The sequence below is a fragment of the Falco naumanni genome, chromosome 9 (genome assembly GCF_017639655.2).
Source record: "Falco naumanni isolate bFalNau1 chromosome 9, bFalNau1.pat, whole genome shotgun sequence".
Taxonomy (NCBI): Eukaryota; Metazoa; Chordata; class Aves; order Falconiformes; family Falconidae; genus Falco; species Falco naumanni.
In genome coordinates, this window is record NC_054062.1 from 17,533,430 (window position 1) to 17,557,457 (window position 24,028).

The 24,028-nt window shown below is 37.1% G+C and overlaps 1 protein-coding gene across 2 annotated transcripts in view; it reads right to left on the reverse strand.

Annotated features, from left to right (window-relative positions):
• Positions 1-812: 812 nt before the first annotated feature.
• The window catches only part of ATRNL1 (attractin like 1), a 526,081-nt gene continuing 502,865 nt past the window's right edge, over positions 813-24,028 (reverse strand). For both annotated transcript variants that reach the window (XM_040607278.1, XM_040607277.1), the window contains one exon: positions 813-2,865. In XM_040607278.1, coding sequence (XP_040463212.1) covers positions 2,741-2,865 — 125 coding nt within the window. In that variant the 3' untranslated portion in view covers positions 813-2,740. The remainder of the gene's footprint in view (positions 2,866-24,028) is intronic.

Consider the following 24,028-nt stretch of genomic DNA (forward strand, 5'->3'; position numbering starts at 1 on the left):
TTTTTGTAGCTTTCAACTGGAAAGCTGTAATAGTTATTCTGAAACTTTGGTTTGAGATGTGTCGGCAAACTTCTGGTATTTAAGTGTGGCCATTATGTAAGGTTGTTTTGGATTTATTTTTTTTTATTATATGACTTTGCTAATTTGCATGCAATCAGGGACCCTGGGAGAATAAAGATACTTTAGAAAAAAAAACATTCTCAGAGTGAATGAAAATGCTGAATGATCCCATGACAAACATGCTTTTCTTGTACAATAAAATAACGTTTTTAATTGTTAACACGATAAAATGGCTGATAGCTATTTGCCTATCTTCAGTGTTGCAATAAAATATTTTAATCTCTTTAAAACCCACACCTGCTTTTCAAGTCTTTGTCAAACTCCAGTTGAGATACGGCGGAATGTAATCTTTTATGAGTAAGTGCCGTCAAATCTGTTCTACAAGACTGCATGGTCTTTCTGTGAATGGGGTTTCCAGTACATTCACAAAACACACACTGTATATTTCTTACGTGAAATGTTTAGGTTGAGGATAACACAGAGTTTGGAATATACTCCAGACAAGTGGTTCTTTTCTTTTCATAGGTGTATGCATCATACAAACCAGTTCCATCAGTTTATATTCATTTGAAGAGATCAACTTTAAAACTGTCAGAAAGGGTTGTTTTCAAATGACCATTCTTTTCCCTACGCTAAGTAGCACTGATTGAAAGTTCCCAGCAGAAACTTTAGAAATGAATTTTTAAAGTTTTAAGATATAAGAAATTGAGGTCAGAAAAGGCAATAAAAGTCACAAGATTGTGATGGCATTATTTAGGATAATAATCTTATTTTAAGATATGAAAATACTGAAACAATCATGCCAGCTTGAGAAATAATTATACCATAATTCATCAGTACATAATTTATCAAAACAATAGAGCAGTCATGGTTAGATGCAACCTAATATTCCTGTATAAGATATAACTACATACTGTACAATCGTTCCTTTTTATAGTTATTTTTACATTTAGTCCTCATCCAACTTAAGCTGAGTACTTCTATGTATGGATGGCATTACAAAATAAACACAACTCACAACAGGGCTTTATTACCGCTACTGCACCACCATGGCATGCAAGTAACTATGTAGTCAACTATAAACAGTAAAATGTCATCATCCTACTGAAATAAAAAGAACATGAAAAATACAGATATAGTAGTAAACATCAATTATCTTTTTATATCTTTCATATTTACCAAAAGTCTATCATTACATGAGGTGTTTATACCTCTGTATCGCTCTCCTGTACTAGTATGGTGGCGAATTTGGAGTTGAGAAACTATACTTTCAACAAGCTTGAACAAAACTACTATTTTCATACTATACTGCTGTCAACGTGTAATGCGTAAATGAGAATATGACACGTCTGCTACCTACCCCTTAGCATTCTCTTACCCTTTTGTAGACTCATGAATTTTGAGTAAATAAAAAGACTGAGGGCCATTACAGCTGTTTGCTAGGTTGCCTGTTGTGGTGACTGAGCTCCCAGAAGATTAATGTCATATAGAAACTCTTTAATCTGCTTTTTGTTGCTGAGTACTAACCGTGTAAGGTTCCATACTGGATATTGGATTCAAGAACCACTGTTGGAAGCAACTTGGATTTCTGAATTTTTATTAATGATTTGTTAAGCAGGGTAATTCCTTAACTGGTGTGAAAGTGAGAATAAGATGAAATTCTGCCACTGGGAGGAAATCTATATTATAAAAACAAGGGTCAAAGTGCAGGCTGGGATTCCCTTCTGCTTGGAGGTCAGAAAGATATATAGACACTAGCAAATTTCAATATTGAAATTGAATCAAGTGGAATAACAGCAAGTTAAACTCTCCCTAGATTTGCAGTCTTAGAGACTCTCTTGGAAAAAAACCCAAACTGTATTGCAGAAGCAGCTTTTCCATACTCAATTAATTTTGCTAATCAGTTAGCTGGCGTGGAGGACCCACATGCGCTTTTTGTAAGATATATCATTCAGAATTCAGAATAGACTCTTAGGTACAGAGACGTGAAAGCCCACCCACCACTTTGTTGCAGCCCAGATTATGTTTCTGAGGCTTTTGCACAGTAAAGAAAAGTAATAATGAAATGCTCAAATCAAGGTTTTTTTACGGTATTATCTTTCAGATATTATATATGGTGTTCTTGGGTTGCACTTTTGTTAAATTCAAAAGCTGCCTACCTATTTCAGGCAATGATAAAAGAACATTAAAATCCAAATGATCCTGTTTAGTTCCTGCTTCCTAGAAAGAAATCTTAATGCTGATTACAAGGAAAGAACTGTACAATTTTCATTGTTACATTAAGCTATACAAAAATGTCCTTTAGTTTCCTGGAATTTGCTTAGTTTTCAATTATACAATTCCCTTCTACATTACAAAACAATGTACAGTTTTTCCTAGTTCTGTTCAAGGATTTTCCCTGCTCTGATATGGTCAGGATGAAGAATAATAGGTATTTTATTTAATATTTTCTTGATAGCAGGATCCACTCTTTCTATTAAAGCTCATCAAACATACTCGTACCTACCATAAGTTTGTTCTGCTATGGGGTATAGTAGGCTGTGTGACTATAACAGAGCACAGTACCTCACACGTTCATTCATAGATTTGCCTCCATAAAAACTGAGGCTGTAGTATAGCTTTCAATGGAAGCCATTTAAAAAGAAAACAGTACAGAATATACAATTGTAGTTTTTGAATCTCAGACACAAGTTCCTTGACGTGTTGAAAGATGATGTTTTCGATTTCTGACTCCTGAACTCTTATCTTTACAGTCCGCAGGCTTCTGTTGTGAAATGTCTATCAGTGCACTTGCAATTGCAAGACCTGTAAGATAAATACATGAAAAACAAGATTTAATGCCAGCATTCCTGAGAAGAGTTCCAGAGCAGTGGGATGGTTCCTTTCATGCCAAGTTTTTGTACTTTCCCAGAAGTGGTCAATTTTATTTCAGAGTTAGATAACAAGTTCTCACTTTCTAAAATGCTACCTGGTAACAACGGTGAGGAAACAGAGGAAGAAAAAAAGTGCAGTTAAGACATCAGACAGGAAATCAGGAGAACTGAGTTCCATTTAAGTCTCTTATTGATTTGTTGTGTGATCTGAGCATCACCTCTCTTTATCACCATTTTCTTGGTTATATGGACTGGCAGCTCTCTGACATGTTTTTTCTCTCATTAAATGTCTCTGCATTGCATTTAGAAATGGATGAAACTGTTAAATCAGAAATAAAGAGAGACATGGAGACCACAGTTAAGACAAAATGGATCCTTGAATAATTGCATTTGCAATATATATGCTTTCCTAATCTGGGGATATTCAGAGGTTAGCATTTACCATGAACAAAAAGATAGGAAAAAAATCCTTCCAGAATGCATGGATTTGTGAACAGACAGGGCGCTGTGATGATATTGGCCTGGATAAATTCTAAATGTTGTCAACTCACCAAAACTCTTCTTTTTTAGATTCTGGTTAAGTTGTTGATATTTCATGACCTGTTATAATCTTAACAGGGTATTACAATGGGCGTGGGCCGGCATTTCTTAGGAAATGAGTAGTTTGAGAATTTACTCTTCCATTTGCTTGCTGCTGCGTACTTGCTAGAAATGACTGACTCCTGCTGAAATGCTGTCATTGACAACACACTTAATACATGGTAGCTCTGAATTTTTAAATTCACACAAGGTGATATTGCAATGGGTTAGGAGTATTCACATCATTCGTATGTTCTGCACCACAGCTGCAACAAAACCATAGAACCATAGAATCAGAATCATTTAGGTGGGTAAAGACCTGTAAAACCATTGAGTCCAACTGGTATCCTAGCTGCGAAGTCCACCACTAAACCATGTCCCTGACACTTATATCTGCAAAAGCACATCTGTATATACACATAAGGCAGGTAAAGATGGTGCTGGTTCTCCACGCTGCCCCATACATCTGTCTCTAACCAATAACAGTACTACTCCAGGAGGAAACCTTTGGAAATACTTTTCACCATGTTTAACAGGCAGTCTCTACTTTTTTACTCAGGCCAATATCGAAGTCAGTTTATCTATTACAGAATCCAATTTTGCAGTATTTGCCATCCAATCCCTTGTTGCAACACTTATCTACTAAGAAACTGTGCAAAAAATATTTTTCACTTCCAAGTGTTTGTACAGGCTTCTTTCTTAGTATATGATATACTGTCAGAATCACTTCAGATTTCCAGTTTCCTGAAAAAGTCTATGCTATTGCACTGTAAGACTACCTTTTTAATTCACAAAAATGATGCAAGAATTAATTAAAGTGCATACAGCTTTTTGAAAATGCCCAGCACTATACTGTAAAATGTTAAGTACAATTATTGCTAAATTTCAGGATCTGTAGAATCCAAGATTAAGTAAGTCATTTTTCTCACATATGCACATATTTCCTGGCATGAGCTAGTGATGCCTTAAATTGGACTTTGATAAATTAAATTTTTGAAATCTTTGAGGCACCTTTAAAGTATCATCAGTATCTGCTATTAGCAAATTCAGGGATAAAACCTAAATAACATTTTGATGGTTCAGTTGCTTACATGTGATCCTGTCTCTAAGAGCTAAGCTAAGGGAGTATGCCAAATAGAAACAATGTTTTTATGAAAACAGATTTTCCGTTTTTTTATAAGATATTTTAAAATATACTTGGAGATACGATGCTAACCTCACTTTATGTAACAACCAACAAAAAGGAAGAACTATTTCCTTCAGAGCTACTGCTGCATACTGGGATATACTGGCATGCTGTTAGAGTTCCATTAAAATTGGGTCACTACAGAAGATAATTTTTCAAAATGTCACACAAATCATCTGATGAAATTCATTTATTATGTTCTCTACGCCCAGCATAGTTCCTTGTTATCAAAGCAATACAATTAACTGGGGGAACAATTCATTATTTCAGAGTGGCAGTCTAAAGGAATCTCATTTAGCAAGTCAAGCCGATGCGCAGACACTGCAAGCAAGCAAAATTTACATCAAAATACAACAGAAGATTTGATAAAAATGCTGTGGCTTAAATATTCATTAAACAAAAAATACCAAAACATTCCCTATATTTTGCAGGTTTGTATCCAAACAACAAATGTGAATACATTTATAGTCATTAAATTTGGAACTGTAAATCTTATAGCGCTCTGTATTTGTTACCTCAGTTCATAAGTTATTACATGTACCTGCCTTCCCTGAATGCTGCCATTTAAATATCCTACCTACCATCCAGACTGGTATTTTCCAAACCAATACATGGTCTCTGGTTGCTTCTGACTCTTGAGTGAGGTGGTAGGAAGGAATACTGGAATCAGTAAGCATCCCACATGGCGAATCGATGGGTCACCTCTACTAGTTTAGGAATTACTAATTTAGGAAATTCAAGCTTAGCTGCAGAACTGAACCTATTTTTAAGTTTAGGTTGTTTTTGTACTAAATGTTATAGAAATAACCTGACCTAGTTGTATGCTAAAACAACCTCTAGCTTCTTTTAAGAGTAGGTATGGGAAGATCATTAAGAAGTGAGCCCAGTCAAATACGTAAGTGGAAAGTAATTTTTTTTAAGAGATAATTGCACCCACAGTGAGAGAAATACCAGAGAAAGCAATATGAACTTGGTTTTCTTTAGCAAAACTATTGTTTTTCCTAATGGAAGTTAAATGGTAATAGTTTATTGTCAGGAAGTAAGTGTCTAATCATAAAATTACTGGTGTGTGAATTTTTTGTTTGTGGTTGGGTTTTTTTTTTTAGTTGTTTGTTGGTTGGTTTTGTTTTTTTTTTTACAATAATGCAAAACAATTAATAAGTAGAAGAATAAAATACAGCACATCAAATGAGATTGCCTTGAAAAGCACATTTGCGATTTGTATACAAACAGCACTTCAATTCTGCATTTGAACAAAAGCATCTGAAAAAGTCATTCATTTTGAGATCCTCTCCTCCCTGTCTCCGTAAAAACAGGCAGTACTATATATTTTAATTTTGCAGCAAAACAGCTTCATTAGGCGTGAAAGGTTAATTGCAGGTTTAAGTGCAGTTCAGGGAACAGTGCACGGGTCTGTGGTGAATAGCACAGTCTGCTACAGGAAGGCTGAGTGCTATAAACTGTTTGCCCTGCTGAAATGTTTTACTACCTCATTTACTAACTGTCTTCTTTTACTGCTTGTATTTGTAGTTCTTCTAAACCTTTAATAGCTACAGTTTTATTTCACTGTAATCAGATTTAAATGGAAATACCCATGCTGGGATGTTTAAACATTTTTCCTCTGGTTGTATACAGCTACATTTGAACTGATGAAAGGCTACACTATCTCTCAAAGTAGGAAAAAACCTTACATTGAAGAAGTTACTTTTACATGCTGGTGTGCATATTTAAAACCTTTTTTCCTCCTCTATTTTTCATTTTAATAAGAAATGCATTGAGTTCTTACTAACCCCTTTTTTAAAAGTAAGGGAACAAAGAATGACCTCGGATTCGTGGTTAGGCAGGTAATGTTTTTTTCAATTTAAATATGTAAAAAAAAACTAGACTTTTTTTTTTCAATTTAAATATGTATTATTCAGAGATAAAATTTTGATAGAAGTCTTCATTTGATTAAATTATACACATTTTCATTGTTACGCAGAATCAGAACATTCAGAAAGCTGAAGAAAATAAAATAACTACAACTCAGGTAGATCAATTAGATTTGTTTGACGTTTTAACCAAAATTATAGTCATTGCTTAAGGTGACCTTAAGCAATGAAAATACAATGATAGCTGCCATGCAGAGAGACTTCAACAGAAAAGACTGGGTAAATATACTATTAAAGTTATAGCTTCACCCTTCATCACCCAGCAGTCTTCATGTTACTTCTATCTGTTGATTCTTTAAAGATATCTCACTGTACACGCTCACCTAATAGTGGACAGAGTCCTTTTATCATAAAGGATCTGTTATTCAAAGTCTTTCCATTGTAGAAGATGCAATGCCCATAAATATCTGTACAAATGGATGGAAGCAGTTTGAATACATACTAAGTGATGAGAATTACAGATTCTAGTACCTCATGAAGGTGACCGTAGCACACAGTGAAGCCAGTGAAGACAATTTCATGCTCATCAATAAAACTATCCTTTATTGTGTAGGGAATTTTGATGAGTTCTGTCATTTATCATTATTGCAAGTCTATAAAGAACTGTTTTTAAATACACAATGTATGTTTTGTGTGTATAAATGACACACATACAAACCCATCTTGTTCATAACACAGTTTTGTACTAGCTGTTTCTTAATTTGATGAAGAACATCACATTCACCATAACCTTTATGGATGCATACCAGGACTGTGCACATTTATTCTTCACAGGAAGTATATACGTCAGCTATAATGTCTATAATGGTGGAGAAACATAGCTTTCAAGAAGGTTGTTACTAGGCAAGTGTTTCTGAGTACCCACTGAAAAAATCTTCCCACTTTCTATGAGGCATTGTGCTAGGAATACTCTTATTCAGTTTAGTAGTTTGGTAACATTTTCAAGATTGTCCAGCACTTCCTATACTTCTCCTGTTTTCTCAACCAAACTTTCTCCAAGTAGACTAACTCATGATTAATTTTCAAGACTGAAAAGGCCAGAACGTTGTTTGTCCTACACACTCCTGTACTATAGGTCAAGTTGTGTTGGAAGATATCCAAAAGGCACAGAAAATGTAACCAGAATAAAATTTGGCCTTCAAAGGCATGATCCACAAAACCTTCTCCTAACCACGTACAGACCTGATACTCAAGTGCTTACTTTCCAGGAGAAAAATTAAGAGTCATTGGAAGTTCAAGACTGTACATGGCTAGAGGAACCACTGCATACCACAAGAGAGCAAAGTTCATTTCCAGGTCACAGAACAGTCAAATCCTTCATGAGTATCTGAGGGCCCTGATCTGGCCAGTGTGCCTAGACAATATCCAGAGATCATGGACCTAGTCACAAAGAAAAACAATCATAAGCAACTGCCAAGAAGAATAAGTATCTTGATAACCTGTATATTGATTTTTTTTTTAATTATTTCAATTAGATTTTTTCAAAAAGGATAAAAAAAGGTTGACAGCACTGCAAAATCACAAATTCTTTTTTTTTTTTTTTTTTTGTTTCTCTTCCTGTTTGGTGCATGGATATGTATTTTAAGTTGACACCACTCTTACTAAGAGAAAGATACATTAAACAAACTAAGCTAACTAGGAAATTACTTTGGGCAAGTAACCTCATCAATTTTTTTCAGCGAGGATTTTTGCTAGATGGGAAGACAGCCAAGAGTCCAGGAGGTATGTTTCCCTTTTCTTAGGCATATAACTTAATTAAATAAGTAAAATACAAGACTGAGCTTAAACTATAACAATAATAAACTAAATAATGATAGCGTGGAATTAAATAGCCACACACTAGTAGAGAGGAGATGTCATGGTCCTTTTGTATTATACCCTTGGTATTTAGTAATAACAGCTATCTATAAGGGGCTAAGAAACCCTTATTCCCAGAACAGACTTATAAATTACTTGCTGTCAGTTTGTGGGACATGCAGACCATACAAGAAAGGATCTTTTACGAAATGTTCAGCCTTTCCCAAATTTAATTTAGAAAAGAAAATGGCCCTACATATTTGTGTGAAATACCTGTGCTCCAAGGGGCTGGTTGTGACTCTTTTGGTATGTGTTCAGGCGGTTTCCCCTTCCCTTTCAGTGTGAGGTATCTGTAGTTTAGTCTGTAACCCAGGTCCGTACAGTACCTGGTGGCTTTACACTGTCCAGCCCACCAGACCGCAGGAGCTGTTGGGTCTCACTGGCTGTGGACAGGCAGGGATTGACTACACACTTTGGGATAGCTCTTGTCTGTTCAGCAGGGCAAACACACTATACTGATGAAGGGGACCTACTGAGGAGTGGGAGACGCTATGGTACTGGGATTGGTCCAACCTAATGTTGATTAGCTGAAGTTTTTTCTCCCACCCTCTTGTCTCAACTCAAGCAGTCCTGGAACACAAGAATCGTATAATCAAACAACTGTTTAGTTTGGAAAGGACCCTCAAGATCATAGAGTCTGACCGTTAACCCAGCACTACCAAGTCCACCACTAAACCCTGTCCCTAAGCACCACATCTACACATCTTTTAAATACCTCCGGGAATGGTGACTTAACCACTGGGCAGCCTGTGCCAGTGTTTGACAACTCTTTTGGTGAAGCAATTTTTCCTAATACCCAACCTAAACCCACCTTGGTGCAACTTGAGGCTTTTTCCTCTTGTCCTGTTGCTTGTTACTTGGGGAAGAGACTGACCCCACCTGCCTGCAACCTCCTTTCAGGTGGCTGTAGAGAGCTGTAAGGTCTCCCCTCAGCCTCCTTTTCCTCCAGGCTGAACAACCCCAGTTCCCTCAATTGCTCCTTCACTGATTACTTTTAAAAGGAGCTAATATGAGATTATTGCATTTACCTGGACAGCACCGTCAGACCTGTACGCCCATCAGACTGCCCAAGGAAGGCAGCATGTGTGGAAGCAGAAATGCACTTACTTAACAAGTGGAAGAAGAAGGCTGAGATAATGGCTGACCTCAGCAGGAGAGGACCTCTCTGAAACTGCGTAACAGATGATAGGTGGGGAATGGTAAGTCATGGCAGGTCTTGAAGATGAATAATGATATTTGAGTCAATAGGAAAAAGGAGAGCGTGGAACTACTAAAAATTATTCCTGTAGTTAAAAAAACAATGGTCAAGAAAAAGATCTGAAATAAACATGGTTAAGACAGTAGTTGTTCACTGTGACAGTAATTCAGAAGTAAGCTGCAGAAGTCCTGGGCAAGGGCTTTTGTTCTGTGATACAGAGGGAAGGTGGTGCTTTGGAGAGGCTGCAGGAGCAGCATTCAGCAAGACTGTGAGCTCTGGTGGTGAGGAAGCAAAGGAATGATAGTCAAAGAACACGTGGGTGAGACCAGAGAGACAGCAAGGGTGACGGTGTCATTGACACAGACTCAGGGGAAAATGGTGGAATATAAACTAATATGCATAAGTGTAATACGTTGTGGGAATGAGAAATAAACTACATAAAACTGGTCTGTAACCTTACCTGTTGGTGAACGGTAACCCAGATCCAAGTGTGTGGAATACAGACTTCCATTAAAGTCAAATATATGCATTGTGTATAAATAAAGGAAAAAACTGGACTACAGATACTTTCCCAAGATCTCTGACACCTTGCTTTGCCAAAAAAACCCATTTAAATCCGAAGAGTAAAGCACACCTTAAGCTATAATGGTTAAACGACATTACTAGGCATATCATCTTTCTTGGACCCTATTCCTTGGGGCTCCTGGTCCAGTGATATTAAGAATATGACTGACTACAAAGACTTAAAACAAAAAAAAAAAGTAGTTGACTGCTGAGTCTGAAGATAGAAACTTCTTCTCAGAACCTCTTATTGACTCACTTCAGATATTATGGTAGGATTGGGAAACGGTTACATTTAGACTAGTTTAGTAATAGCTCCTAAAGCTGCAATACTTATCAGTACTAAATTTCAATTAATAAAGCAGGCATCACATTTAGCCAGGAAATATATTCTCACAGAATAGCAGAACTAAGAGAATTAAAACATCTTGATGTTTTTATCTAAGAAGTTTTATCTTGGCAGTAGTTACAGATAAGTGATCTATTGTTAGTTTATAATTTTATTCCATTATTGTGATTTTTGGACCTTGGACCACAAATGGTAATTCTAGAAATCTGAGAACGGACCCAACTGTTCCATTGTCATTCTCAACATGGCTGATGGCAGATTTTTATGTGCTTTTTTTTCCTTTCCCTTTTATATATTAAAAAATAAGCAACAAGTAATTAATGCATAGATAATTATGCATGTGATCAGACTTTTTCTACCTTGCATTTCTTGAATATAAGTTGCAGAGACTCTGACAAGCATTTCAGTGGCAAAATATATTTACATTTTTTTTGGGGGGGAAGCAAATTTATAGGATATGTTACACTTTCAGAAAGCTAGCTATCAAGTACAGGAATGGCAGATCACCTACAATTCACAAAATAATTGCTTAGTTATTAGCAAAACAAGAGGTTTGGGTTTTAACTGATGGCTGTTAAAAACATTGAAAAAGGAATAAACTGCTTAGAATATGTGCAAACCTCATGCAGATTAATTCCTTGATGCTCCCCCACTGCATATTACACATCATGTGTTAAAATGCAAGTAATTACACAGGTTTCTGTAATGGACACTAATATTTGAAACATTTGGATTACATTTTGAGTTTGATTACATCTCCTTTCCATGGAATCATTTATCCATATGTTATGAAAAACATCTCTATTCTTGTGATGTTGTGCAGCCGTTTAATTTGTTTTCAAGAAAATCACTATAAACTAATTTGCTACTCTGCAAGAATTTGGTGAGATACATTAATCATGCCAGAATCTAATTTGGTCTTGTAAACCTATTTCTGTAGGAGAGAAAAAAATCTACTTGGAGTACTGAAGAAGCGCTATTTTCATTTACTTTTAGCAATACCTGGTTTAATATAAACAAAATTATAATTAGTTTTGTTTAGAAGTTGGTATCACAGCTGTGACCCAGTTGGGGTTAGTTTATGAACCTCTCTATTGTAATTAGAGACATTTGGATCACAAAAGCCTCCTCCAGACCAGTACACTTGAGGTTACTTGTACAGCATCATTTTACTCTTTGTCTCTATATTCAGCAACCTACTTTTATTGAGACCATGCATGCCAATCAGAGAAAAATGAAGATATGAAAACTGTAAAAAACAGTGAGCTTGAGTTATGACAGTTTTAAAGCTTTTTACCCAAATCCATTTGTGCAGTTGGACTCTAACCACTGCGATGAAAGCTAAAACTTTACTAAACACCGTGAGTAGGATGAACACCTGTGAGACGGAGGTTCATCCATTTGGATAAACAGAATGTGATTGCCCCTCCATTAATATCAGTGCTGAACTATCATCTCAAGTAATTAAGTAATCAGAATATCTGCACATGTGTGCGCACATGCATGTGTGTGAGTACCTGGGAAACAGAGAGAAGGTTCAGACACAACTGAGCGCTCCGAGCAGTTCGAAGGAGAAAAGGCAGAGGCATTCACTGGGGTCTGCTCCCCTCCAGAGGGGCCCTACTTGCAGGGGGTGATTTAAAGCAGATCTCTTTCTGTCTGCAGAGGAAACCCAGGGTGATTAACCTCAGCAGGTGAAATTCAGTTTTTGTGAATACCTCCCTAATGTCCCATCTGGTTGATACCGTGTATTGTCAGATTTGCAGCTTAATACTCTCCTTTTCAAGACAAAACACACAACCTTAAAGACAATTAGGTTTAAGGGCCCAAGAGGGGCCAATTCTGCCCCCCTTTGAGATAAAACAATACCACTTACATTATCATTTACTTTTAAGGAAGAAGATTAGAGCCATAATCCTCCAAGATGCTGTTTCACTCTCTCTTGCACCTTTATTTTGCAGGTGCTGGGTTTTTTTCCCCTGTCAAAAATTTTATTTAAACCAGAAAGTGATGAATATGTTCATACAAACAAATTATTATACTTCACCAGAAATTCAATAGGCTTGCAGCTTAATCAGAAGTAGGCATGATATCTGCAGTGCTTTCCCATAATGCATTCTCACAAGTTTTGCTTTCGAAGGCTGACGAAGTACTGCACTTGTTTCCCATTTCCAACATACTGCTGCAATATATCATTGCTCTAACCACTGTTTGGCTTGTAATTTGGTTCTGGCCAAATAACAATGCCACTTTTTTAGTATTCTGCTGATTTCCACAATTAGACATTCAGTACGTCCCCAACTACATAGCCAGCAGTCATTCTGACTAAACAAACAAGCTTGGGAGTGTAAGACAGAATTAAGTCAACAGGACAGAAAGCGTGCCCAGAATTTTGAACCATATTTTGAAATGTTACTAAAGTGACAATTGCAGGGTCCTCAGGATCTCTAACACAAGGGTGTTTGTAGTTTCAGTACCTATTAATGCCCGAGAATAGAAAAACAAAAAAAAGAACAACACCCACAAGTGCCCTGCTGTCAGTATCAGGGGTGGCTCCATCAGCGAAGCTAGCCTCAGCTTATACAGAACATTGATTTTTATTAATTCTAGCAGAAAAGCTTGGTAAAAGGCTGAAAATGTTAAACCATATAAAACATTTTAAACTCCAAAGATTTTATATAAATGGCCCTGCCAGAATCGTGGTCAGCACTGAAAGAATAATTTTGAATAGGATTCCAAATATACAGGCAAGCTATACAGCTATTCATTTATTCTTTCCTGAATCTTTGGTACTACACTGAAAACACTATATTGTGATTCTAATAGGCAAAATGACACACTTAGACCTGGTTACTGTCAAAATGCGTGGAAACAGGGTTCTATTTCAAACACAGCATGTTCATAATTGATTACATACACTTGGTCCTGAACAGTCAATATAGATAAATATCAGTAAAATTATAGCAGCACAGCACCGTTTCTGTTTGTGTGACATATGCGGGTAGAGCAAATGCCTGAAACTGCAAGATAGTAACATTATGATGGTGTATCACTGAAAATATATTATATGCCCTAGGCATGCTTCCTGGTTTGGAGAGGAAAAGCTAGAAAACGGACAGTCGAAAATCACAGCTTGTTACCTAGCTCTGTGTGTACTCACACTCCAACAAGTAGCACTCATTTTCTCATTTATCAATCCCATTTAAAAAATTTAAAGAACTATTCTGGTACAATGATTACCAAACTGTAACTTTTGACATTCAAAACATTCCTGTAGATGCTCCTTTGCATCTAGAGGATGTAACTGGAAAAAACTGAGAAAGATCCTCCTGACACACCACATTTTAGGTACAACATCCACAAGAGATACAGGAGCTGTGAAATACTCCTCTCTTGGGATCAAGTTTGGCATAGATATCAGTCTGATGTGCACACCATCTTTTCATACAACAAAGTAAAATCTCTCACTCATTTCCTGTTGAACAGGAGTTATGCTGCTAAATGGGTGTGAAAGTGAAAGGTAGAAACCAAGTGAAAGATACAGCCCAGAAATTCTCATAAAGTCCATTTCCCAGCAATGTCAGCTCCTAGAAGATGCACTCAATGGAAGTAGACCATTGGTTAGTTACTGCAGCAGCCCTTCCTCATTGCTAGTCATGGCAGTAAGAAATGGCAGAAATGAAACCAGGGAGAAGATGTGGCACGAAACATGCCCTGCTTGCAGTTTTCTCATCAGGATAATTCTTTGAGACAACAGTCAAAATTCTGAGCAATTCTGTGCATTGTTCTTCATAATATTTTCATTAAAAGCTGACATGCTGTATGAAGTGCCATGCTGTCTTTGTGTTTTCAGGATGTGATTAGGAGCTAGTTTTCATTTATGTATTTTCAAAAAGCTTTTATCATGTGATGAAGGAGAAACAAACCTTCAGCAGGACATTAGAATTCCCTTACTGCAATTTTGCTAAATCTCCCATCTGTTTTTCAAAAGCAGAAATTATGTTGTCTTCTATTTTGTATTTAACTATTGACCTTTTCCCTTTCTATTTTTTCCCCCATATGCTTTTTGATCACATGTGAAAAACATATCTACAGTTCTCTCATTTCCTGATTTTCTATATTTCAATTATACTTCAATGGCTATAAATACAGTGATGATGGTACAAAAACGTGTTATGAATGAAACCTGTTTTGTACTATCCCAGCTTCTGAGAACTGCTACAGTTTGAGTTGCTGTCTTCCGTAGCCTCTGAAGTGTCTTCTGTAATATAATAAACCCTGAATCTGCTCTTCCCTTTGCAATGCAATCGAGCATTCTGCTTCCCATAATGCTGCTACATTATGATTTGCAACTATAAATAATTATCCCAAGTTATAAAGATAAAATATAAAACTTTAAAGCAATACCATTAGACACCATACACTTGAGACTCTGAAGCAGCCATAAGCAAACATTGATTTTCATAAAGAATGGAAAAGAAGGTGAGAATGAAAAGCACAGCTCCTGCTTAGGATTAATTCATCAAAAGCTTGGGTGCAAAGAATGGAACTAGCAGGCAATCAGTGGCAAACTGCACCTTGTTTCTAGCAACTGGGGCACCACATTTGATGGCCCCTATCTTCAAAGGTGAGGAAAAAACCCCAACATACAGTTCTCAGAATGGGATTTGACAATGTGTGAGGTTCAGAAACAGAAGGCATTATCCCCAAAAGGGGAAGCATCAGAGATGAGAAGGACTTACCAAACCTCTGTAAGGTTTGTGTCCAGGTGTGTGACCTTGTGAGTTGATTTTGGTTTGTTCTGTCATGTCTGGACAAACATTCATTATAACAGTTCAATATATAGGATTCCTGGCTTATTCCTACGCTATTTGTCATTGCCTTCCTTCCAAATACCCCTCAATTTTCCATACCTTTATTTGCTTCTTCTTCAAGACTTATTAAGCTTGAATGTCAACACTATTTAACTGCCTTTACAAAGTACTTATTTTTCTCTGTGTAGACTTCCAATAATCAGGAATTCTCTTTGTGAATCTGATGTTAGTTACCAAGCTACTCTAATTCCCTTCCATGATCTTTCATCTCTTTGGATTGTACTAGTGTGAGAAGGTGGTGGTATGGCAGGTTTTAAAAGCTGCAGACGTCTTAATAACCATTTATATTATTTGTCCTTCTCCTGATTTCTCATTTTAGTGGGCAACTCTTTTCCAAGAAAAATACACACGTCCACTAATTACAAAGAGACATAAAAATAACTGTTCACATTTGAACTGTGGTCAAATTATTTCTTTAAGACTGATGAAGTAGATTGTGAATAATCTAAATACAGCCAGCCTTATTTAATTATTTGAGTCCCACATGTGCTTTAAGAACAATATTTACATTTAAGATTTTAAAATCTGTGTCCTAACTAGTGCACATTTTTTATGCAACTTTTCATCTTTGACGTGTTTAAACTGTGCTTTCACTACTCCTGCTGCAAGAGGGATGGGGATGTTTTTTTCTCACTGGGATGGCCTCAAGGATACCGCTATCCTTTGTGTCGATGTGAGATGTGCATGAAGCTGCTGGAGGTCCGCAGAGGCTGAGCCAGTGTGGTTTAAGCCCACTCCAGATGCACTGAGATGGTTTTCCAGGGGAGTAGGGCCAGGAGGCTCCTGCAGGAACAAACAGTCTATAGGGTGAGGTACGTCCTTGCTGTGTTCTGCTGGAGCTGCACATGCTCTGTAATACGGACAGCTGGGTGTTTTGTCTAGGAAAAAGTCTTGACACTTCCCACTCTTTGCCTTTCTGTTTACTCACGTGAAAACAAACCCACTGCCCTGAAACTTGCCTCTTCTGATCCATACCAGCAGCTGCACTAGGTCCAGACAGTGAGGACCTTTTAGTGAAACAAATGCTCAACCATAGGTAAGCCTGTTAAGCTATCTAAAGCCTGGTAGGAGAAATCTGGCCCCCCAAACTCAAGGCCTGACTTAAGTTCAATTTTCACACTTTTTTTCCCTCTCAAAACACTAGTCCTTTCAAGTCATATTTTAGAGCTTTCATTTATAAAATCAATGTTTCCTGACTTTTCCATAGTGATATAAATATGAAGACAAGAGATGTGTCCAGGGAGGAAATATAGCACTAAAATACTGAGCTTTTTATCTCCAAAGTACTAAATGCAAATTAACTAATGCATGCTAATACAGTGATTAGCTACTTTGCCTAGGTTTAGTGCAATGACTATGTTTCCTAATGCCATCATTCAATGAGAGATGGTTTGGTATCACACTGAAGCCAGAGCAGCTTTTCATAAAACATAATGTGCTTAACATCTATGTATTCCCCACTGAAAAAGAATGTAAATCTATTTAAAGTACTGATATTATTTGCAAAAGACAACTGCTTTTGGAGAAACATTTTGAAATCAAGATTAGCTTTGTGTTACAGAAAGATTTCAATGGTAGGCAAAACCGTAATGGATTGTTGTTGGCTAGGTGGAATAAGGGTGGAGCTACAGACATTTCACCTGGGATGACTACTGTGCTCTGCACAAATATCATAGGCATTGACCAATCACATCATCTTCTCAGGAGCAAATAGCACAGAAAGTACTTAGAGGAAAGTGCTGTCCCCTCAATGGGCCTCTCCCTTCCCTCTTCCTTTGGGGGATGAAGTATCAGACTTTGCCTGTGGGCTTCCCAGAGGACCACGCTCCATGGACAGTTGCATGGCACATACAATTCCAGTGTTCGTATGCTAGATTAGATGCATATTTGTATACCTCCCAAAGTAACGAGGTCCCAAGCCACACTGAGGCCTCTGAAAGCCTCAAGAATGTAAATGATAAGAAGAAAAAATAGCAATAAACAGAAATTAAACAGGTAGCATCACAGGTATTTGTGGAGCTTTGGAATGACCACTGGAAAGCTGGCATAGTATCAGTGGTATGATGCATACTGACATCTCTTGGAAAAAGCAATCTGGAAAAAAACCCAACATGAATATAATGAATGAGCCTTTATTCTGCATATGAAAGTGTTTCTCATACTGACAAAAGAAGGTACAATATTTATCATTCTAGGATCACAGGGGACAAAAAAACAATATTAAATCATGAGATGTTTTATTTGTCAATTGGCATTGTTTTTTCTGTCCTTTGTGTTACCAGAATGATAAATGTTTTCCTTTGTGTAGGAAAAAAAAAGCTTGGATACTGGCTGTGCATTCTATATATTCATGATATAATTTTTGAGAATTTGGTTAAATCCTCATAAATGCCAATGTTTATATTAAAGGTGTTAATAAGCTTTTTGGGATGATCTTTGCTTTTTTTCCTTCTCCACAGTTTTATTTTACAGTCTCCTTCATAATATTTTATTTTCTAGGACACATGAAAGAAGATTCAGTTATCAGAGTTCTTAGGATAACTGGTGGGAATATTGCAAAAGCACAATGTGATCAAAGCGGCTGGAAAAGCAATCCCCAAATGACTAAGGGCAAAACTGCACCAGTCCCAGAATTACAGAAAGAGCTGATGTGTATGAGACATATTAAACACTTGCATTTGAATTTTTAATATTGAAAATAAATGTCACAGCATTTTCATGAAGAATCTATTTGTCTTGAATGCAGCTCATCTGCTACTCCTTGCAATGGATTATACCTTTTACTTTTTATCCATCTTTAACTCCTGCTAAACATGAGTGGTTGTAACAGCTGATAGGAGAGAATTTTTTCTTTTTTTTTTTTTTTTAGATTTTATGTTTTCAAAAGCTGGCACAGAGCATTCCAGTGATGATATGAGAGTTAACATACTTTGTTGCCAATATTTTCAAATGCAAGCAATGTCTTCCGGTTTGCACAATTCAGGGTGAATATCACTGTGCCATCTAATGTGACTCAGCTTTGAGAGCTTCAGGGCTTGGCTCTGCCTTCAGTGCCCTAAGTACACATGGCTGAACTTTTTTAGACAGCAAATACTGAACATGTAAATAAATATATAATTAGTAATCCAATTTCCAAAGAAATATAAGCAGGACACCAAGAAAGGATTATTTCATAATGGTATAATTCTGTGTATGCTTTGAGTGCTGGGGAAAAATTCCTAGAACACAGCCAACTTTATCAGACAGATTTCAATTGCTAGGGTAGATGCACTTTAGAATAATACTTAAAATTACACAGAAATGTATTCTATGTATGTTATGTATCGCCTCATGCATAAATAGAACAGCTCTTCAAAATAGCATGACGAGTTTTCATTTTCCTTTTCAGTGTAATTGCTATTACTGTTACTCAGACATCTTCTTGTAACCTCTCTCAGCCGGTCGGGGATACAGCTCCCACGGTGTTGGGTGTAATGTGTGAGCACTGCACCAGAGTTCGCAATCTAAACTTCTCACTGTGCTTACATTTTCGTGTTAAAAGAAACATATTCATAGACCTCCTTAACCCACAAACTTTTAAAGTCAGGCTGAACATGAAGATTTAGCTAGGCTTTTCTCCTATGCAACAACCTACTAAGCAATAAAAGTTCTGCAAATCACTGTCAGCTCTCAGTTATGTTGTGTAGTTCAGAGGCTTTAAATTTTTTTCTGACATCCTGTTACACAGCTACTACTGATGAGACCTTTGTAAATAACCAGACTAATGATGTACAAGAAAGAACACAATTTGCCTCACTCATGCCCATTTGCACTTGCCTTGCAGTTCTAACACAAGTAAAAAAATATACTATTTTACATCAAAAATTGTCAATATAAATGCTGCAAAAATCTATGGAGCAATAAGACTGCATTAATCAACATTTTTCAGAGAGAATTGGACTAAATTATTGTGAAAACTAATAAATGAATAAGCTGCAAAATTCCATGACTTATATAGTTAATTTTAATATCAGAATGAGTGAATGAGGTTTATTTTAAAACTGTCTATGCTTAGAGTTATACACAAAATAAATAGGTAAAAAAAGATTTGTGGTTTTTAACAGATTGTAATATTAGCACAAAATTTCTGAGAAACTTTTTAGACCTCTGCAAAAGTAGTTTTGTGTAGAAAATCACACTTACGGAAGGCACAATGAAAAGTCAAGAAGTTTCCAGATTTTGATAGATTTCAGGCTGGATGAGTCAAAAGATAAGCCCTGACACTGGCAGGCAGTCTCCCTTGAAAATTTAGGCTCCATATACAGACATCTTCAGGTAAAGCAATTTCTACCTTCACCTCTGCCTCCAAATGCTGGTCTCCAAGGACTTCATTTCAGCCAAGACCTGTCAAAACTCCCAAATGCTTTTCATTACTGAATTCCTTCTGTATTTTCTCTGTCAGCTGTGTTAAAATAATAAATTCACAACCAATTGATTTTTGAAAAGGGAGAGAACCACTTGAACTCATCACCTGATTTTGTTATTTCAACAAGTAAAATTTGAAGCATATTTAAAATTGTTGTTTGAAGTCTTTGCTTCCTATGGCTTTTATGGGGTTTAAAGTAGCAACAGGTTCAGAAGAAGACATAATAAAAACAATTCTCAGTAGGATGCCTATGAGATATGAGGGGTGTGCTCCAGTCAGTACATATCCTTTACAATCATTTATATTAATGGTAATTCAGTGACAAACACCCAGAACAGACTAGTTGTTTTGGTGTTCTCAATTGGTGCTACAAAATAATAAGATATTTTTCTATTCTGATGTATCTGGGGGGAATTCAGGATACTTCTAAAATTCCTTTGAGAGGTGATTCTGTACCATTTTTGTCAGCATCAAAGGAAGAAAACACACAAAACCCAGCGCTGGATTGAGAAGGTAACAACAGTTGTATTATGTAAAAAGCAGAAAAGAGTCTTTTGAAATTGTGTGTGTAAACAAGGAGCTTAGTTTGGGTGAAGCAGTTGCAAGAACACCTTAATAGAGGATAAGATAGCAATTAACAATGAAAATTCGCTGATGCAAAAGATAGTCCTCGAGATTAAAATCTTATTGAAACAAATGCTCCTACATTTTTTCATAATGAATTGAGCTGAAAGATCTGCAAAACCAGTTCACTGAACACATGAGAAGAAAATAAGAATTTGTTACTCTATAGTACAAAACTTTGTGACCAACACATGTCTCTACAGCATTAAATAGAAACAGGAATCTTGGGGAAACAGAATAACACAACAGGAGAATTAGGCATAGTGCTATTTGAAATTGCAGTGTGGTAATTATGAAAATATATACAGATACATCAATTTGTACAGTCCCTTAAAACCCCAGAAAGAATATGCTTTATCCCAAATGGATAAACAAAACATTCAAGGGAACAGAGATGAAATGGCATAGCAAGGAGAATAGGGCAGGGATGGATGAAGCTGATAGTGCAGGGAAGAAAGGGGCAGTGGTGGAGCTAAGATGAGCATGGGGCAGCTGGGGAATATTCTGAAATGAGAGAAACTGCAGACACAGAAATGAGAGAAGCATTAAAAAATGAAGATTGAGAGAGGTACACTACATGTGTGGGAACAGACTGCTCAAATTAGAGAAATCCATCAGATCAAGGTAGGCTGGGTCTTTGCAATGAGGACAAAGGTCGCAAATTCATTGGAGGCATCTAAATTTGGAAGGTATCAGGTCAGATTTGAAAAATCAGTGGAGAGGCATGTCCAATAAAGACTGTAGGTGGGGTGAATTGCCCTTTGACAGAAGTTTTCAGAAAGAAACATTGATCGAATCAGTAACACATCTAAAATAATATGCGCAGGTTGTGTGAAACCTTCAGATTAGATGGGAGAGAGATAATAAAAAATCCAAAAAAGAGATTAAAACAGGGAAAAATAAACGTAAGTAACTGCAAAAACAGCTGTCACAGGGAATTGTTACTGAACATTTGTTTACAATGCACCCCCTAACAGGTCCTGTGTTCTTCAATGTTGCCATTTGTTGTAAAATGTGGCAATGACAGAGGTAGGCACAACAGAATAGCTAGCAGTGGTGAAGATGGTATCCATAGGAAAGAAAAAAACCCTTTGTTTTTTAAATGGGTTATATTTAAATATATTTTTTTTTTAGTTGCTTTGCCACTATAGCAAAATACGACGTTACGCATCTGGAGAAATAACGTGGGATATACCAAAACCAAAGCAGTGACTTCAGAAAGGCTCTCCATTTCATAGATCAGGTGAGGGTAAATTGATTTTGGGAGTTCTAAGGAAGGAAAGATGTGCTAAAAGGGTTCTTTCACCCTTTCAGCAGGAAAGATTTAACATCCAGGTCTAAAGCCTGAACTCAGGAAACCTAAATGAGGTGAAATTAAAGGAACTTTGATAAATTATCAGAGTAGGCAAGTCAAGGATCCATGTGTTAAACACATGAAAATAAGGAATCAATAAGATACCCTGAAAGGTCAACAGACTTGGAGGCACTTGGAGGCAGACCATCAGAAGAAGGACCATGACAGGAAAGCACTGGAAGGAGCATACGTAGGTGGGAGCAATTACAAAAAAGCCAAAGTGCCTTTTTAAAAATCACCTATATGTATATAAGTGTATATATATATGTGTCTATATAGTTATTCCAATTGAACTTACTTCACTGCTAATTTACTGAAAAATTATTCTGTCAACATCACCAACTGAAGAACTCAGATATTTCAGTAATTTCAGGATGAAACAAATTATCTGAAAACATGCATTTCTACACTATCTAGTTAATAAAATATTTTTAGCAAATGAAAACAAAACCATGAAATAAGCTTCTAGATGAGAAAAACTGAACTGAAAATATCAGATTATTAATACATTTTGGGTTTTTCAGTCTGTAAAAAATCAACATAAATACTATTTGAAATTAAGCTGTAAATACATATTTTCAGATCACCAACTACTTGCATTTCAGTCACAAAAACTTTGAAGAAACTCAGTTGTATGGTCACACTGCAACTATGTTTTCTAATACTCCTAATGATGTGCTACAAGCTGTATGTAATTAGGCCTGATGAACCTTGTCCCTTAGTAGGGACAAACCCAAGGGTTAAAACTGAAGTACAAACAAAAGATGGTGCAAAAGAAAGCAGAAAATGTACTGCCTTTGGAAAGGTCTTCCTAGATTTGAGGAATTATGGACAAGCGCTTATGTGCATCAAAAGATATCAAAAAGAAGTTGTAATTCTTGTTTAAAAGAAAAAAAGGAAAGAAAAAAAGAAAAAAAAAAGCAGGCCTGTAACCATTCAGAGATACTTTATCCTTATCAAGTGCTGTGCTGTTAAAAAAGCCCTGTACTCCATGCCGTGAGTGTACAAACCCTGTACAGGAACCAGACAGTGAACATATAGTCATACATTGTCATTCTTACTCCGATAACAAAATTAAATTTTCGACATTTTCTGCATGACTAATCCCTCTTGATTACGTTTTGAAGTTTTTCAGTGAATGGTTCATTAATGATGCAGAAGCCCTCTTCTTTGTGTTTCTGCTGTCTCCAGGCTGAAAGGATTGCCAGACTTTGGTGCACAGCTTCCACCGTCTAGACTCAGCCCTATTAGGTTGTTCCTTTTCTTCCCATGGAGGCATGTGACAGAGATACAATGAACCTCAGCACTGGACTCCGCACCCTGTGGAGCCATCACCAGCCAAACTCCATTTGCTCCTCTTGAAAAGGAGCTTTGAGAGGAATTGTTGCTGGCCAAGTGCATTGGGTCTGGTGGAGCCCATAGCTGCTCTCATTGTGCTGTGTTGTACCAGCACCTAGAAAGGTGGTGATGATGCACCAGTGTTTTGACTATTGCTGAGCAGCGCCAGCACAGCATCACGGCTGCCTCTCCAGCCTCACCAGTAGGTGCCCCTTCCTCTCACCAGTAGGCTGGGGTGGGCAAGATCTTGGGAGGGGACATAGCCAGGACAGCTGACCCAAAGAGACCAATGGGATATTTTATACCATATGGCATCTGCTCAGATATAAAAGCTAAGAGAAAGGAGGAGGGAGGAGGAAGGAGGGGCATTCATTATTTATGATATTTGTCTTCTGGAGCAACTGCACTGAAGCCCTGCTTCCTGAGAAGTGGCTGAACATCACCTGCTGATGGGAAGTAGAGAATACATCTTTCGTTTTCCTTTACTTCCGCACATGCAACTTTTGCTACTGCTTCGTCAAACTGCCTTTATCTTGACCCACAAGGGTTTTTTTCCATCTTGTTTTCTCCCACCCTGTTCTGCTGAGGAGGGGAGTGATAGAGTGGCTTGGTGGGCTCCTGGCATCTAGCCAAGGCCAACCCACCACATCAAGAATAACAGCCTCACCCCAACCTACCAGATCAAATATGGAAGAAAAGTGGGTGTTCAGTGATGAATGAAAGAAGAAGGCCTGCATGGATTTCATATCTGTTGGACTTTGTTCCTCTTGATTTAAGAAATATTCCTCATATTTTTAATCTATTCCTGGAGATACGCACACAAATGCTTACTATCAGGT